The sequence below is a fragment of the Vipera berus genome (assembly GCF_964194415.1).
Source record: "Vipera berus genome assembly, chromosome: Z".
Taxonomy (NCBI): Eukaryota; Metazoa; Chordata; class Lepidosauria; order Squamata; family Viperidae; genus Vipera; species Vipera berus.
In genome coordinates this window covers 43,231,797-43,249,888 of record NC_138205.1, presented here as the reverse complement: position 1 = coordinate 43,249,888, position 18,092 = coordinate 43,231,797, and the positions used below count along the sequence as shown (strand labels likewise).

The window sequence follows — 18,092 nt, the reverse complement described above, 5'->3', positions numbered from 1 at the left end:
CTGTGTGAGGGAAGGGTGACACAACAAGCCAGCATCCTTACCACACACAATTGGAAATGGGAATTCCCTTTCAAGAAGAGCCAGGCTCCCTTGTGCAGGACTCAGGAACGCTATTCCTCTGCCACCTCCTCTTGCTCTCCAAGGATCTGTCAAGACAGAAGTGGGACTAGGAGGAAACTGCTTCCTGCAAACGTCCTCCACCTCCTGCTTTGCCGGGTGGGGGCACCGGACAGAGGAACACCAACGATGTCTGGGATTGGGAAAAGAACAGCTCTTTAGTGTGTTACACACACACACTCCAAGCTTGGAAACTCATCTGAGCTAGCAAATTGCCAGTCATGCCTGGGCTTGGGGAGAAGGCCCTCTCCTTCCTCTATTGGTAAAAGTCCCCAAATCTGGAAGGTGGTGTGTGTGTGTGCACGCACATGCACATGTGCTTGGCTGCTAGCAGTCTGGGGAGGTGAGGAGTTTGTGGGGAACTGAGTTTTTCCCACATCGAGTTAGCTGGTGCCGCTTGTTCCATTCTGACCCAGGTGTCTCGAATCAGCTGGGTCCAGTGAGTGGCATTGAACAGGCTACACCCATCTGCTAGGTGACTGATGGTACTTGAATATTGCCATATAAGTGGTACAATCTCTGAAAAGGTTGAAATGCCCTGTCCTAAAGAATACCTTACTAATAATCAAATATTCCTCAAAGTCAAGATCTTTGTAAAAAAACCTATCTTTTAACTGCATCATAATTGCATCATAATAAAATGATATCAAGAATGAGGATAAAAATATACTTCATATTCACTATCATATTTTAAAACAATATTTTGTGATATATTTTGAGTTTTGTGATTTAATCTTTGCTTTATTCAATTTTATTTTTTGTAATATGGTACTTTTTGGTTTGAGATACCAAATAATACAACTATTTGAACTGATAAATGTCATATTTATAGTACAGACATTGTAATTTAGATTGCTTCTATCAGTAGTTTTAATCTGTCTCCACCATTTCATTTAACTAATTTCACTAATTTTAATAATTACTAAACTTTGGTTTACGGATTTAAATTGCAAAGAATGCAGAAGCAGAAGATGTATATATATCTAGTTAACTAAAATTTAGATACATGATCTAGTTGCATTAAATCTTAATGAAATATATGAGTTGTAAAATTTTGTCTACTGTACTTCAATTATTTAATTATAAAGAAATTGATAATATTATACCTTGAGATAATTTACAGAATAAACTGTAAATTATTGTTGTAATAAGCAACAATAATATTACTAAATTATTACTTTACTTAAGTGTCCACTCATTTGACTTTTTTTACTGATTAAATGTCACATTCTTCTTTTAGTTTTTCAGAACTGAAACCTGGATATTAAAACCAGGTTTCAAACAAAACTCTTGGTAGCTTTTGCTTAAGTCATTTCACAGTACACTTATACATATACATTTAGTTATTTGTTTATATGTGTGTGTTTTAACAGAATATTCTCCTTCCTGGATGTGGTCACTCTATGCCGCTGCGCGCAGGTCTCCAGGGTAAGAATATTTGCATACTAGTACTGGAAAGGCTTTCTCTATTGGGTATCTCCAGATTGTCATCTTGAAACCCAGTAATCAGATCAAATCAAATCTTTAATATGGTTATAGACTAGCATATGAAACCCAGAAATGTGTCAGCCTTAAGTAATATTCAGTGTGAGCCCATTTTCTCCCACCCTTTGTAGTTTTTGTATCAATACAGTATCAAAAATGTCCATTTGTTTTGTTACTGTTGACATGCAGACTTCTATGTTGCTGGGAAATGATGGGACTGCAGCTGATGCGTTATCTTCACCTATAATTCATGTTCACAGGTCCTCGGTAGCAAGAGTTTTTGAGGACATGGATAAGAGAGGGCTAACAAAATAGATTTTTATATAGGCAGTACTCAACTTAAGACCAAAATTGGGGCCAGAACTTCCAGTCAAGCCCAATTTTATAACAAGTTTTGTCATGGTCCTTAAGTAGATTTGCTTGTCGGAAGCTCCCTGGGAAGGTTGCAAATGGCGATCAAATCATCCCAGTCATTGTAAATATGTGCCAGTTGCCAAGCACCCAAATTCTGATCATGTGATGTGTGGATGCTAAGACACAAGTATGAGCACTAACCTTTTTTAACACATCATAATTTTATTTTATTTATTTATTTATTTATTTATTTATTTATTTTAATTCCATTTATATCCCGCCCTTCTCCGAAGACTCAGGGCGGCTTACAAGCTTAGCAGTAGCCTTCATTCTATGTATATGCCTGCTTATTAGGGCTTTCACACACACCCCAAGCGGCATTATTACAAAGTCAGCTTAATTGCCCCCAACAATCTGGGTCCTCATTTTACCTACCTCGGAAGGATGGAAGGCTGAGTCAACCTTGAGCCTGGTGGGATGCGAACCTGCACTAATTGCAGGCAGCTGGTGTTACTTAAGGAGGCATTAGCCCACTGCTCCACCAAGGCTCCACCAATTTTGATCATTAAATGAATGATTCTAAGTTAACTATTCGTAGAGAATACAGAGACATCTATGTGAGCTATACTTGGCTCAATAATTGAATGCTTGTCTGGGGGGGGGAAGTGTTAAGATGCTCAGACTCATATTTTGCTGGACAATGTCAGGAATAGAATTTTAAAACTGAAGATTGTTACTGAGAACACTTTCCTACATTCCTGTATGGTTCGTTTGTTTCATATAAATACACATGGTATACGTCAGAGGAAATCCTGTTTAATGGTGAATGGACTAGACCAGTGGTTGGCAACATTAAACACGCAAAGAGCCACTTGTACTGGCTTCCCAGAGAAAAAAAAACACCAGGAACCGCAAAACTCACGCGCGCACACACGCGAGGGGGGAACTTGATTGAAGAGTTTAATTAAAAACTGGTCTGGACTCCAACTGGGCTGAGATGGAAGAACAAGACATGGACAGTCTTGTCGACGTCATCTGGGAAGAATTTGATCCTGTAACTCCTAAGGAAGTGGACAGGATTATGAGAAGGTTAAGCTCCTCCACATGCTTACTGGACCCGTGCCCTTCCTGGCTGGCCTATGCAGCTCGAGAGGCGACACGAGGCTGGTTCCTAGCGGTCATCTCTGCTTCTCTGAGTGAGGGTCACTTCCCCACCGCCTTGAAGGAGGCGGTGGTGAGACCTCTCCTCAAGAAGCCCACCTTGGACCCATCCTCTTTGAATAACTTTCGTCCAGTCTCCAATCTTCGCTTCCTTGCGAAGGTTGTTGAGAGCGTGGTGGCGCACCAACTTCCTCAGATCCTGGATGAAGCGGTTTATCTAGACCCGTACCAATCGGGTTTCAGGCCGGGCTACAGCACGGAGACGGCATTGGTCGCTCTGATGAATGATCTCTGGAGAGCCCGGGACAGGGGCCATTCCTCTGTCCTAGTCTTATTAGACCTCTCGGCGGCTTTCGATACCATCGACCATGGTATCTTGCTGCGACGCCTCAGGGGACTGGGAGTGGGAGGCACGGTTCTGCGTTGGTTCTCCTCCTTTCTCCAGGGTCGCTCGCAGTCGGTGCTGACAGGGGGACAGAGGTCGACCCCGAGGCCTCTCGCTTGCGGAGTCCCTCAGGGGTCGGTCCTCTCGCCTCTCCTGTTCAACATCTACATGAAACCGCTGGGTGAGATCATTCGCAGTTTTGGAGTAGGGTACCATCAGTATGCTGATGACACCCAGCTTTTTATCTCAACTCCAAACAATATCAGTGATGCCCTAGACGTGATGTCCCGCTGCCTGAAAGCGGTCCGGGAATGGATGGGGAGAAACAGGCTTCAACTGAACCCGGACAAGACTGAATGGCTGTACGTACCGGGAAACCAGGAGATTCAGAACGTCCCACTGCTTAACATTGGGGACAAGTTACTTCCCCCTGTTGATAGGGCCCGCAACCTGGGTGTCCTCCTAGACTCGCAGCTCTCCCTGGAAGACCACATTGGAGCTGTGACCAAGGGGGCCTTCTCCCGGGTTCGACTAATTCGCCAACTACGGCCTTATCTGGACCTGGATTCCTTACGTACAGTCACCCATGCCCTTGTGACATCTCGCCTAGACTATTGTAACGCTCTCTACATGGGGCTGCCCTTGAGATCCACTCGGAAGCTTCAACTGGTGCAAAGTGCGGCGGCACGGACACTCTTGGGAGCCTCCCGATACTCCCATATCACACCTCTCCTCCGTGCGCTGCACTGGCTTCCGGCTGCCTTCCGTGTGAAGTTCAAGGTGCTAACGATGACTTACAAAGCCCTACATGGCATGGGTCCGGACTACCTTCGGGAGCACCTTCTGCCGATGTCAGCACCCCACCGTCCTGTGCGCTCCCACAGAGAGGGCCTCCTCAGGGTGCCACCGCTCAAGGAATGTCGGCTGGTGGCCCCCAGGGGGAGGGCATTCTCAGTGGGTGCGCCAGCCCTCTGGAACACCTTACCAACAGAAATCCGGATGGCCCCTGACCTCCGTACCTTCCGTCGCGACTTAAAAACTTTCCTGTTTCAGCAGGCTGGCCTGGCATGATAGCGTTAATTGGGGTCCCAGTTTGTGTTCATTAGTGTTTCTTATTATTTTTATTGTTCGATCTGTATACCTTCCTTCCTCTGTACACCGCCCCGAGTCCCTCGGGAGAAGGGCGGTTTATAAAAACTAATAAATAAATAAATAAATAAATAAATAAAAAGAAATAGAGGCTGCTGTGCATGAGTTCTCTCTCTCTCTCTCTCCCTCCCTCCCTCCCTCTCTCTCTTTCTTCCCCCTCTCTCCCTCTCTCTGAACTTCTGCTCACCTGGCTAGCTGGCTTCATGCTGTTCTCGGACAAGCTGACACACATTCTTATTGGGCTGGCTCTCCTGTCCTGTTTTCTGCTGCTTCCTGTGGAGATGCAGCAAAGGCAGGAGCCCCGCCCAATAAGCTCGTCAGCTTCTTGGAGAATAGCGTGAGTTACACACACACACACACACACACACACACAGAGAGAGAGAGAGAGAGAGAGAGAGAGAGAGAGAGAGAGAGAGAGAGAGAGAGAGAGAAAGGAAGGAAGCGCAAGTGCCTGTCTCTGTCTCTCTGCAAACTGGGAGCTGCAGGAGAAGGCTGAAAGAGCCGCATGCAGCTCCAGAGCCGTGGGTTGCCGACCCGTGGACTAGACCCTGAGCAGAATAGCACAGATTATAATTCACAATGTGAATTGGGTAATGTGATTTAATAATTCTGGTTTATTCTGTAGCACATTCTTATTACGTGTCTATTAAATGTTTTCCAAACTTGCTATCTTTCAGATGTATTAAATTCTATTTCCCATAATTCCCAATGAGACTACAAAATACTGAATGTGGATATTGGGAATAATTACCCTACCTAGAGAATACTGTGTTGAGAAGTTATCTTAACTTTTAGTGGCTTATTGCTGTGATTGCCTCATTTAAAAAGAAATACCAAAAAAGAAATCAAATTAGTCAAATATTACAATCTTGTGCTGTTCATATCCTTCAGAATTGGTATTCTGCAGTACCTTGTGCATGCATGCAGAGGCCAGCTTGTAAAACAGCTGTATAAGCTTGAGAAAAGGCATAACTGCTCTAATACTTCACAACACTTCTGAAGGATTTGCATAATCTTGTTGGAATCAATAAAAGTTGCACTGGGAGACATAATTTTGAAAAATAAGCTTTGATTACAAACATTATTGCAAAAACAATAAAAGCGTTTAAATGATTTTTCAAAGTATGAAATACAGGATCAGTGTGATCAAACAACATAGACATCTTTTTAAAAAGGGGAAAGCAGATTTATAATCTGCTCACTGATTAAATTAAAGATTCATTGCTGCCCCTCATATTTCATAAGGAAGCCTTTCTGCTGCTTTAAACATCTGGCTTTAAATGATATAATCATCTGAATTAAACTGAAATAAGGTAATCCAAGCAACTGCTGTATATTGTATTATTATATTCATTACACAAAGCCTTCACTTTTAAAAGATAATGAGGCATTATTATTTGGGAAACTGAAGTGTGCAGGAGTCAGTTGTGAGTTGTTCTTGCATGTACATATCTTCTGTAATTTCTGAAAGTAAGAATTAAAATGGTTAGCTACAGAAAGATTAAATCTGCATTGTTTTAAACTGAGGCATGTTTAGACTGCTTGAATGTATTGGGTCTCATGAGGAAGTAACTCGGTATTGCTAGAGGACAGAAGCTTTGGACTGGCTCAGGTAAGTAGAGATCTATCTTATCTACTTTTAGTTTTTCTATATTTAGAGGAACATATCTGACATTCTTTTTTCAACTTTATATCAATTTCAATATAGGCATGGAATGTCCTAGCTTTGGATGGTAGCAATTGGCAACGCATTGACCTGTTTGATTTCCAGAGGGACATTGAGGTATAATTAAGTCATGTGCAAAAGATTGTCTCTAGATAAACTGTAACTACTGTACTGCCTCAGAATACTAACAAGCCATGTCATCTTTTCAGATCTTCAGAGACAAATTGTTAATTGTTTTATTTCTCATTTGAAAGAACCTTTAAAGCTATAGTATGCTTTCAGTAGAAAACTATATTGATTTATACTGCGAATGCTTATCTCTGTATGAATTTATTCAGTAGCATTTGTGCACAAAGATTTATGTCCCTGACCTGAAAATATTGAAGGAAGAATCCATTATTTGAAGGAGGTAATAATCTCTCAATTTGAACATTGTGCCTTATAATTATATGAATATGATATCTTTGAGGTATAACTAGCATTGACCAGCATGAGGTGACTCATCAAGTATAGAGATTTAGAGTATCATTAAAAGTCACCATATTAAAATGAAAAGTAGTAAGAATACCACTTGATTTTTATTTTATTTTGAAACAGTCTCCAGGAATTTCTCCCTATGCAATTCTTTATGTGATAGCTAGTGCTACAAGGATAAACCTCAATAGAAAAAAAATACAAAGGTTGCATGGATTTGAAAAGTAGTTAGTTGTAATGCTTTGCCCCTTATAAATATGTCTCATGGATTTTTTGGTCCCTGTACTCAAATTAATTAATTTCTGTCAATTTAGTACCTGTGTATGCTACTGAAGAAAATCCCTCTGTTATTTCTATCAAACTGTAACAGATAGCCAAAGTCAGCTTTCTCTACAAAAACCAGCCCTTGATCCCCTGCTTCCCTCTATATAATCCTATGCCTGGAATCTATGATTATGTAGCTAAGTTAGCTGCATGGTCTTTTGTAGGCACAAACTGAGAAAGAATATAGCACAATAAACAATATATAACAAGAGTTGGATGACAGCATACTAAATTATGGTTTGTACTTAATCTTGAAAATATTCAGCTGATCATTTTGCCACAGAAAAGCATCTTAGTAATAATAATAAACCTTTATTGTCAAAGTACAACATGTGTACATTGAGATTAGCTGAGCCTCCCCCCGTGCTCTCTCCCCCCAACACACAGTGACAACAAACCCTCCATCCCACCACACTATGTGAACCAACTACACCACACACCGGCCTCCCAAGTCAATTCTGCATAAGATTATGTCCCATTTAAAAGCCTAACAGCCCACGGATAAAAGCTATTTTTCAGCCTGTTGGTACGGCTGGCTATATTCCTATATCTCCTACCGGATGGTAGGAGAGTAAAGAGATACCGTCCAGGGTGTGAGTCATCCCTGAGAATCTTCCTCACTCTTCCAAGGCAACGAGCCCTGGCAATGTCATCCAGTGGTGCCAGGGAACAGCCCACAATGTCTTGTGCTGTGCTCACTACCCTCTGTAATACTTTCCTATCCGCGGCTGTCAGACCAGCATACCAAACCACAATACCATACGAGAGGACGCTCTCTATAGTAGACCGGTAAAAGAGGGTCATTAGCTGTTGTTCTACCCTGTTCTTCCTCAAGACCCTAAGAAAGTGAAGCCTCTGTTGGGCCTTTCTAGCCACCTGAGTTGTGTTAACTTTCCAGGTCAGATCTTCACAGAGGTAGACTCCCAGAAATTTAAAGGAGGAAACTCTCTCTACACAGTTCTCTCCGATGTAAAGTGGGGCAGGTTCCTCCTTTTTTCTCCAGAGGTCTAACACCATCTCTTTCGTCTTGCCGATGTTTAGGTGCAAGTTGTTACTACACCATATGGATAGTTTTTGTACCTCCGCCCTATATGCTGTCTCATTCCCACCTGTAATAAGACCCACCACAGTTGTATCATCTGCGAACTTGATTATCGCAGTGGATGGGTCAGATGATACACAATCATAAGTGTATAAAGAGTACAGGTAGGGACTAAGCACACAGCCCTGTGGCGTGCCGGTGCAAAGCTTCAGGGGGGTGGACAAAGCAGAGCCGACCCTCACTGTTTGTAACCGATCCCTAAGAAAGTCTTGAATCCAATCGCAGATGGCGGGGGAGAATTTCAAGTCAGTCAGCTTCTCGATGAGAATGCTCGGCAAAATGGTGTTGAAAGCTGAGCTGTAGTCAACAAAAAGCATCCTGACGTAACTTCCAGGCTTCTCGAGATGACTTGCTACAGAGTGTAAAGCAGTAGCTATGGCATCATCTGTCGACCTATTTCCCCTGTAGGCAAATTGATGTTTATCAAAGTCCAGTGGGAGGCATGTCCTAAGATGTTGGAGAACCAATCTTTCGAAGCATTTCATGACTACAGACGTTAATGCAATAGGTCTGTAGTCATTCAGGCACTCAACTGCAGTTTTCTTGGGGACTGGGACAATGGTAGCTGCTTTCAAGCACGATGGTACACATGCCGTTTGCAAGGAGATGTTAAAAATCCTTGTCAGGACCCCTGCTAATTGATCGGCACAATTCCTGACCACTATCCCCAGCACCCCATCTGGGCCTGTGGCTTTGCTGGGATTCACAGCCTTCAATACAGCTCTCACTTGGTGTTCACACAGGGTGAGTGGCTGAGAGTCAGAAGGCCGGCCAGCAAAGGCTACGGGGTCTGGTCTTTTAACCTCGTAGCGGGCGAAGAAGATATTCAGCTCCTCAGCCAACGAGGCATCGGTGTTTGCCATGCTCCTCGTGCTGCCCTTATAGTTGGTTAAGTGCTGCAGTCCCTGCCATACTTGCCTCGGATCGTTGTTCGCTAAATGGTTCTCCACCTTTTGTTTGTATTGTTGTTTTGCCATCCTAATGCCTCTTCTGAGATTTGCCCTGGCCTCTCTGTATCTGTCCCTGTCCCCCGCCTTAAAGGTAGAATCCCGGGCTCTCAGGAGTGTTCGTATCTCTGCAGTCATCCAGGGTTTACAGTTCCCGTAAACTCTAATGCACTTATCCGTTGTTACACTATCAGTGCATGTTCTAATATAAGAGAGTACGGCATCTGTATATGAATTTAGATCTTGTTCTTCAAATATACTCCAGTCAGTGGTTTCAAAGCAGTCCTGCAACTGACTGAGAGCACCCACTGGCCAGGTTCTGACCCTTTTTGTGACTGCCTGAGTCCTTTTCCTGAGAGGAACATACTTTAGGCACAACAGGAGTGAAAGATGGTCAGATGTACCCAGGTGGGAAAGAGGGAAAGCTCTGTATGCCTGTTTCAGATTGGAATACACATGGTCCAAAGTGTTCTTCCCTCTGGTGGAAACTTGCACCATACAGTGCCACAAACTTAGCACTACAATATAAGCTTCAGCTTCTATGAACTGATCCTAGAGACCCCTATATACAGACCAAATAAATGCAAGCATTCCATAGAACATACCATTCTGAATATAATTTAAATATAGTTTAAATGCCCAGAGGTGAAGGAGGATAACAAGATGTCATAAAAATATATCAGATAGGAAAAGGTAGTTTAAAGAAAAAAAGTTGTTTGCTGCATGTAAAATTAAGCAAGAGAATTAATTTGGAAGATTTTCTTCTTGGTCTTCTTCTTACAGGGGCGTGTAGTAGAGAATATTTCTAAAAGATGTGGAGGATTCCTTCGAAAGCTGAGTCTACGCGGATGTTTAGGTGTGGGAGACAACGCATTGAGGTAGAGAGGTCAACCCAAATTATTTAATACCTATCAGAACTGGGCATAGGATGATAGGGCAGGTAGCTAATTTTGGGTACAAAAATTGAGGATACAGCATCCTCAAATATTTGATTTCTATGTCATCATAATTATCTGTAACATCAAACTAGAGTATAACTTAGATGTCATTTAAAGGAGGGAAGCATTCTTTCCTATTTCCAGACCAATCCTGCACAACTCATTGAGGGGAAAGGCTCGCATTGATAAATTAAAAATCCTCATGGGCCCCAAAGAAATACTCGGAGTGCCAGTCAACTGTTCCATGACTTGTGGATCGGCAGAAAGGCTGGAACTAGCAGCAGGAGCAGTAAAGCTTGGAGGTAGTTGGTAACATGTTTTGGGGGACAGCATTTTTAAAGAAATACTGTAGGCTATATAAGGCTGCTTGTGGCCTTTATGTAAACCTGCTCTAGATGTTTCCTATCTTCTAAGCAGAAGATTTACTCCTATGCAGTACTGCATAGTAATATAATGGGGAAACTTTTAGGAAATGGCATTTAAAAAACTGCTTATTTAGCAAATTTATAAACCTATTCATCTTATAAATGTGAGTCTTAGTAGTGCACAACAAAACAGTTAAAAACAAATCTAAGGAAATATTGAAAACAATTAGATATAAATTATGGGAGAACATAGATGCAACAACACAGACTGGCTTCAGCTTTTCTCTAGAAGAATGAATTTGGGGCATACTGAAATACTTGGTTGTATGGCCTGCTTATAGACATGTTTATGATTGAATAAGCACAGGATTCTCATCTTAGATTGAGAAATGTTACATTCAGATTAAGTGAGGTATAACGTTACAGGTAGTCCTCAACTTACAAGCACAATTGAGTCTAAAATTTATGTTGCTAAGTGAGAAAAGTGTTAAGTAAGTTTTGCCCCATTTTATGACTTTTCTTGTTAAGTGAATCACTGCACTTGTTAAATTAGTAACAAGGTTGTTAGGTGAATTTGGTTTCCCCATTGATTTTGTTTGTCAGAAGGTCACAAAAAGGGATCACATGCCTCTGGTATGCTGCAGCGGTCATAAGTATGAGTCAGTTGTTAACCATCCAAATGTAAATCACGTGATCATGAGGATGCTACAATGGTCATAAGTGTGAAAAATGTTCATAAGTCACTTTTTTCAGTGCTGTTGTAACTTCAAATGGTCACTAAGTGAACTGTTGTAAATCGAGGACTACCTTTACTACTTCTGTCTGATGCTTCCTCAAGTCATTCCTGGTAAGATGTACAATATCTATTATATTGCTTAAGTAATTAAAATAAATACCTGTCAAGTCCAGTGATGCTTATCCCAGTAGAGCAGGGGTGGGGAACGATGGCCCATGCTAGCCCAGGAATTCTGGGAGATGAAGCCATAAAGGGGCCATCATTCCCCACTTCTGCAGTAGAAGCTGGCAAACATATGATTCAGAGGTTGTATGATAACATAATCACTGAACTCCTACATTTAATGACATTTCAAAATAATTTAAAAGTAGGGTTCAACATTTATAGAAAGTTTCAATAGAATTATGTTTCATGGTTTCTTTTTTGCTTCCTAAAAACTGGGTTTTCTCCCTAGATATTGTCGAAATACTACTTAAAGTTTATGTTGCTAGCTTTACGTTTCACTGCATACAAGATTTTTTAAAAATCAAATCATTGTAATAAAATCTTTCATTAAAAGCCTGAAAATATGTATGTTTCTTTGCATGAAGGATATTTGCCCAAAACTGCAGAAATATTGAAGTGTTGAATCTAAATGGCTGCACCAAGATTACAGATGCGTAAGTGACTTTTATTTTGGAGTTCTGAAATATGCATTAGCTCTTTAAAACTTGAATCTTATAGCACTTAACTGAGAGTGAACTTCATTGGAAATTAGTCTGGTCTTCTGAAACATATATAAGATTGCACTATGATTCCTCTCCCCGATGGTCTCCCCTGTTCCCCCTTCCCCTGGTCCTTTTTATTAGTTTGCCCAAATATGCTATTTTCATGTAATTGCTATATTTCTTATTTTATGATTAAAAAAGGATGTTGGATGGGATTAGAGTAGATTGGTGGTGGGGCTCATCTTAATCTCCATTCATTCATTCATTCATTCCTTATTTTTCAATTTCCACATTTCTAATTCTCTACCAATTCTCAAGCCTATCATCAAGCCTGTTATGCCTGCCTTCCTCTCCATACAGTTCTCCACTTCCATAAACCACTCAACATCCACAAGCCTTCCAAAAAAATCCATTCTGCCAAACTCCTCCAGATTGACATCAATAAATTTGCACACTGCTGCCATCTTTATCTCTTTATGTCTCAACTCAGTTTAGTGTCATCTCCCATTTGTAAATTTCCAGTATTTTCAACCATTTCTATTTTTATTTTTTTAATCACAAGAAAATCATTGAAGAAGGTAAGAATAGCGGCACAATATCTTAATTACTAGAATTAGCTGTTGTCATCCATCTGAAAATGTCTCCAGTGCTTTTTCCTACTTTTTTAAATAAAAACAAAATGAACCTGTGGGTATTCTATTTTCTTCCAGTACATGTACTAGCCTTAGTAAATTTTGCTCAAAGTTACGGCATCTTGATCTAGCTTCCTGCACATCAATAACCAACCTGTCACTGAAAGCATTGAGGTGAGTGTTCAGATTGTTCATAAACTAACCACCTGAACTAGGTTAATAAAAGTAAAGTCATAGTGATTTTCTCTGATTTAAATATGTCGGATGTCTTTGTGATGCATTTATTCTCTTCCCTGTCCAAAAGGCCTAATTTACTAATAGTAGTGCTATTGGCCCAGTTTATAACTTGAAGGAATCAATATTCAGTTTGTACTTAATATAGCTTGTGAGACTCAGATAAGCGGGACACAGGATAACTTTTTGTATGCCAGTAAATGGTTTTCTAATCCCAGGACAGTCCCTACATTTCGGATTTTAGTAAACATTTCAGCAGCCATGATCAGCAAGATTTACATTGGAAATGTTACAAGAAATATGCAAACACAGAATTATCAGTCAAATCAGAGATGCTCTCTTATCTCAAATCCCTAATAGCAGGAAGCAAAAACAGACCAATCCCTTTTCTCCAGCCCTATTTCTATAGCTATTCTGTTTGTTCCAGCTGTAGCTTTCAATTGGATTCTCTATTAAGGCTGCATCAGAGAAGAAAACAGTTAACAGTTTAGAGCAATAAACATAAGCAAGGGTTAACATACCTTGGTTCCTGAAGCAAGATGTTTATCTTTAGAGTTAATATATACACCTGCATTTTCTTTCTGTGTTCATCCCTTTTCCCCTTCAGTGAGGGGTGCCCTCTACTAGAGCAACTCAATATCTCGTGGTGTGACCAAGTGACAAAAGATGGCATCCAAAATTTGGTGAGAGGCTGTGGTGGACTCAAAGCTCTGTTTCTTAAAGGCTGTACACAGGTACTGTACAAGTCTCCACGGAAGGTTCAGTAATCTAGAAATCTGGATTTGGATTGGCTGGATTTATTCAGAAAGTTCAGTAGTCTAGAAAGCTGGATTTGGATTGGCTGGATTTGTTTAGAAAGTTAAGTAGCCTAGAAAGCTGGATTGGCTGATTTGTTTCATGCTGTGTTTCATGATTTGCATATGAGACATTGAAAATTGGAAAAAGAATAATTCTAAAGAAATTTATTATTATCTCAGACTGTACAAAAATGTTACAATAGTGATTCACAATTTGTTCTTTAAATCAGAACATTACAGGTAGTCCTTGGGTTGCAACACTAATTGGGACCAAGTGATATGGACCTAAAGCGCAACATCATTTGACTCCATTTGTTTAGTTACAGCAATCCCAGCATTCCCTGTTGCCATCTTTAAGCAAGGATTGTACATCATTAAGCAGAGACCTGATATGATTGTAACTTGCAATTTCCTACTAGCTTCCAACATGCAAAATCGGGGAAGTTCACAGAAAGTTGCAGTCCCAGTCACCACAAATCTTTCCTCAGGCAGTCCAGAAGGAGGCCAGAGGGTACATAAGTGTTATGGAGTGTAGCCAGGCAGAGATGGATTTTGTGGCACAAGTTTAGTTGGGTGGGGAAGTGCTGGGGATATGAGTTTGGGTAGGTGGGGGCGCTGCACAGTGCAATCAGGTGCAAAGGCATGTACTTCAGGGTCTGTGACAACTCACTGTGGCCAACTCACCACAGGCAATTTGCCACAGCTAACTCGCTGCAGCCAACTTGCTCCAGCCAACTGACTGTGGCCAACTTGCCAGGAACAAGTCGCCATGGCCAACTCAAACTTGCCACAGGACAAGGGTTACACTAATATCGAATAAATAGTGAAATAGAATCATTAAAGAAAAGATGCCAAAGGAGGGACAAAAATAAAATGTGAATGACAAAAGTTTAAATAATTTTTATTTTAAATAATTACATTAAATTGTTGAATTGTCCCACAGTGAGTTGGCCGTGGTAAGTTGGCCATGCAAGGAGATTGTCCATGCAAGGAGCAGCGAGTTGTCCCATTCCAGGCACTGTACCATGGAGAGGCAGATGCTGAGCCCATTGCAAGCTGGTACAAAGGACCGCAAGCAGAGTTGGTGCTGCATGCATGTGTTATGCAGTGGATGATCCTCAGGATCTTGTACTCCATAGCAGGCTCTCAAATAAAAAGTGCCGGGAGCAACTTGCAACCTTCCCTGCTGATGGCTTGTCTTGTGAGAAGCAGATAGGGAAGGGCATAAATAGGGACTGCAGGACACTGGAACCATTGTAATTGCAATCTGATTGCCTGAATCTTGATCACATGACTGTAGGGACACTGACCACTGCAACTTTGCAGATCAGTCGTAAGTCTCTTCTCCTCCACCCCCATCCTCCGGCTGTAAATTTTGGGCTCAACTGTGGTTGTAAGTAGACTACTATCTGTACAAGAGAGTAAGTAGGCACACAATGGGAAATACATATATGGTAGCATCAGTTATTTGCCAAATGCGCTGAGGATTGCCAGTACTAGACATTCCTTTAATGTATATTCTCTATAATAGTGAACATGTTATTGAGAGATCTGTAAAGAGTGTATCTTCACAAAGTTATTTTTTTTCAGCACTTGTAATTTTTGACGTTGATACACAAGTGAGTGAGATTTACTTATATTTATTTTCAACAACACATACTCAAAATTCAAAAGCTGCAGCAGGCATGGCAATTAGTTAATCATACAACAACGTTTGCAGATTCTTATGGGATCAGTTGCTTTTTTTAAAAAGGAGGATGGTGGAAGAAATTGTTTGTGTTGTGTTGAAATATATCTCCAAATTTCTGGCTTTTGTTGTGAATTGCAGCTTCATGATCTGTAGTGAGACAGGAGTAAGAAAAGCATGACTGACTGAATATTGCCCACTTGTGCTACGAATGAAAACTACAGTGAAGAGACCTAGGAAATTATCTCTTTTCTCTATTTCTGTCTTTCTCTTAGCTGGAAGATGAAGCTCTCAAATACATTGGTGCAAACTGTCCTGAATTAGTGACACTGAATTTGCAAACATGCTTGGTAAGAGGTTGGCCCTTATAAACCCAGTGTTTTCTCCTTTCTTATACTATGGCAGCTTTGCAAATTACCTATTTCATATCATATTCAATGTTTTATGTTATCAGTATTGGCTTAACAGAATGACTATTTTATTATAGAAAAATATGGGGTATAAGAAAATATTTAAAATGTGAGCAATAGAATGGTCAAAATTTGTACATTATATTATCCTAGTTCAAGTAGTATTTTCATGAATCAGGCAGTTGATTTTCTTATCACAATTAGAACAGATGTAATTTTTTTCTGCCACTTTTTTATTGTTTTGAACTTTGTGCCTTCAGATTCTAAATTATGAGGCTCACTAAGGGAAAAATAATATATCAAGCTTTAAACGCAGTATATTTAGGAGCAAGACAGAGGATTACTTAATCAGCCAGTCTTCTGCATGGTCAGGAAGCGTGGTTAACACTGGCACTATCTCGATTTCAAGTTTTCTTATGACACCCTTCTAGTTTTCTGTCCCATATGATCATTTTATACATATGTGTGTACCTACGCATAGGGGGTGAGGGAGAGTGGAACCATTATATTGGTTCCAAGCCATCAGCAGTCCCATAAATATAATAAATGATTGCAGTCTGCTAGTTTGCTTCCAAATTTATCTATTGACCAGAAAAAAGGATAAATATAGATTGTAAAATAAAAAGGGTAGCAGATATCTTTCTGATAACTCTTACCTTTTTAATTGATTAAATTCTCTGAATAGACAAATTCCCCTAGAAGCCATTTTTCACAAATATGTATTCTCCAAATTTCAAACAAGCCAAATAAAATTCCCAGAGTTAAGGATTCATGCGACACTTTCTGAATCCCTTGGTGCTTCACCTGCTTTTCTCATTACACAAGAAAATAAGTGCGGAAACAACATCTGAGTAGAATTATTGGGTAACAAGGCTTCCACAGCAATCTACTGATTAATAAATGTGTGTATTTGTGCATGTGTCCACACATATATATTTGTGCAATTTTGAAATGGCAAACTTTTTTTAAGCTTTCTCTTGTAGTTGTTTATCTGCTTTGATTTCAAACTGCTTCTATTCCTCCATTACCCTCTTCCTACTAATGCATTTAAAAAGAGTGTTTTTGTAAGATTTGTTTTCATTTTAAAATCATAAATGGATATTCCATGCCTAATCCCTTCTATCAGCTGTCATTTTTCCTAGTATATTTTGAATTGGGGGATTTTAAAATACTTCTTTGGCTCAAATGGTTTTATAACCTAGTTTCTGAGCTCTGAACAATCAATCCAAAAGCCACTATATTCACTATGTCACTATAATGACAAAGCAAAAGTCATCATCTATTCCATCCCCAAACTCTGAAGACTTTGCTTGACTCCATTCAATGACTAAATGTTTCTAAACTCTCAAATTGGCAACTATTTCTTCACATTTCTATATAATGAATATCACTTTAATATCTTGAAAAATCTTCCAAAACCATTGTAATATTAGCATTTAGTCTGGTAAATCCACCTGGTTTACATTTGCCTTGTGTATGAACTTTTTTCAAAGTTTGTTTGTAGAACAGGCTGGAAAAAATATTTTGAACTGCCATGCTTTGTTGGTCTTGTCTCCTTTTTGTTTTCAACATGTGTTAAAAATACAGTCTGTTTTTCTGTGTGTATAAAAAAGAGCTGAAAAAGGAAGTACATTTTTTCTTCCCAGAAAAGATAATGAACCAGTTTGTGGTGATGCCAAAAATGGAACATTTATCCAAAAAAGGAAATGGTTTGGGGTGATCTTATGGATTTGACATTCTGGTTTTTTGTAAGATAGTTGCCAAATAGTCACTCACCAACTGTTTCAACAGCAAATAGTTTTTAACATTTAATTTTAGAATTTACAGAGCAGATTGGACACAGCATCATCCCATTCATGCTTCTCGCTATGAATGATTGACTTTCTTTCTTTTTCTAGCAAATAACAGATGATGGCCTCATTACAATATGTAGAGGATGCCACAAGTTGCAATCTCTATGTGCTTCTGGCTGTTCCAACATCACTGATGCCATCTTGAATGCGTTAGGGCAAAATTGTCCAAAACTTAGGTAAGTAGACTTTTTCTTTGTGATCTCTAAGATTCACACATATGGACTATGTGCCTGTTTGGAGTCTTTTAGAACTTACAGAACTGTTTGATGGGTACTCTATCCTCATGCTTATTTTGTAGCTAGGCCCAGCTCCTGCTGAATCCCTTCAGTTTTGACTATCACTGTATTGCATGTTCTTCTTTGAGCCAATCATATTTCAGCATTATTGAAATACTGTAACTTTCATTTATATTTTCTTTAATCTCAATTCTTCAAAACTCCTTAGGATTCATCACGGTTAGAAATATTCACCAGGATTAAGAGTGTATAAAATGTTTTTAAGTTGAACCATTTCAGCTTCAAGACCCCCTTCCCCCCGGTTTTGAGTACAAAACATGGGTTTCAAGTATG

At 40.1% G+C, this 18,092-nt stretch overlaps 1 protein-coding gene across 17 annotated transcripts in view; it reads left to right on the top strand.

The window, feature by feature from the left end:
* Positions 1-18,092, top strand: part of FBXL20 (F-box and leucine rich repeat protein 20) — a 116,208-nt gene that overhangs the window by 49,072 nt on the left and 49,044 nt on the right. For 16 of the 17 annotated variants that reach the window (XR_014028708.1, XR_014028709.1, XR_014028710.1 and 13 more), the window contains exons 3-10: positions 1,491-1,545; positions 6,360-6,434; positions 9,948-10,042; positions 11,794-11,862; positions 12,621-12,716; positions 13,384-13,510; positions 15,536-15,610; positions 17,569-17,699. Coding sequence is in view for 13 of the 17 variants with exons in the window: in XM_081346447.1 (XP_081202573.1) it covers positions 1,491-1,545; positions 6,360-6,434; positions 9,948-10,042; positions 11,794-11,862; positions 12,621-12,716; positions 13,384-13,510; positions 15,536-15,610; positions 17,569-17,699 (723 nt within the window). In the remaining 4 variants the exon portion in view is untranslated. The remainder of the gene's footprint in view (positions 1-1,490; positions 1,546-6,359; positions 6,435-9,947; positions 10,043-11,793; positions 11,863-12,620; positions 12,717-13,383; positions 13,511-15,535; positions 15,611-17,568; positions 17,700-18,092) is intronic. The other variant, XM_081346449.1, reaches the window with a different exon arrangement.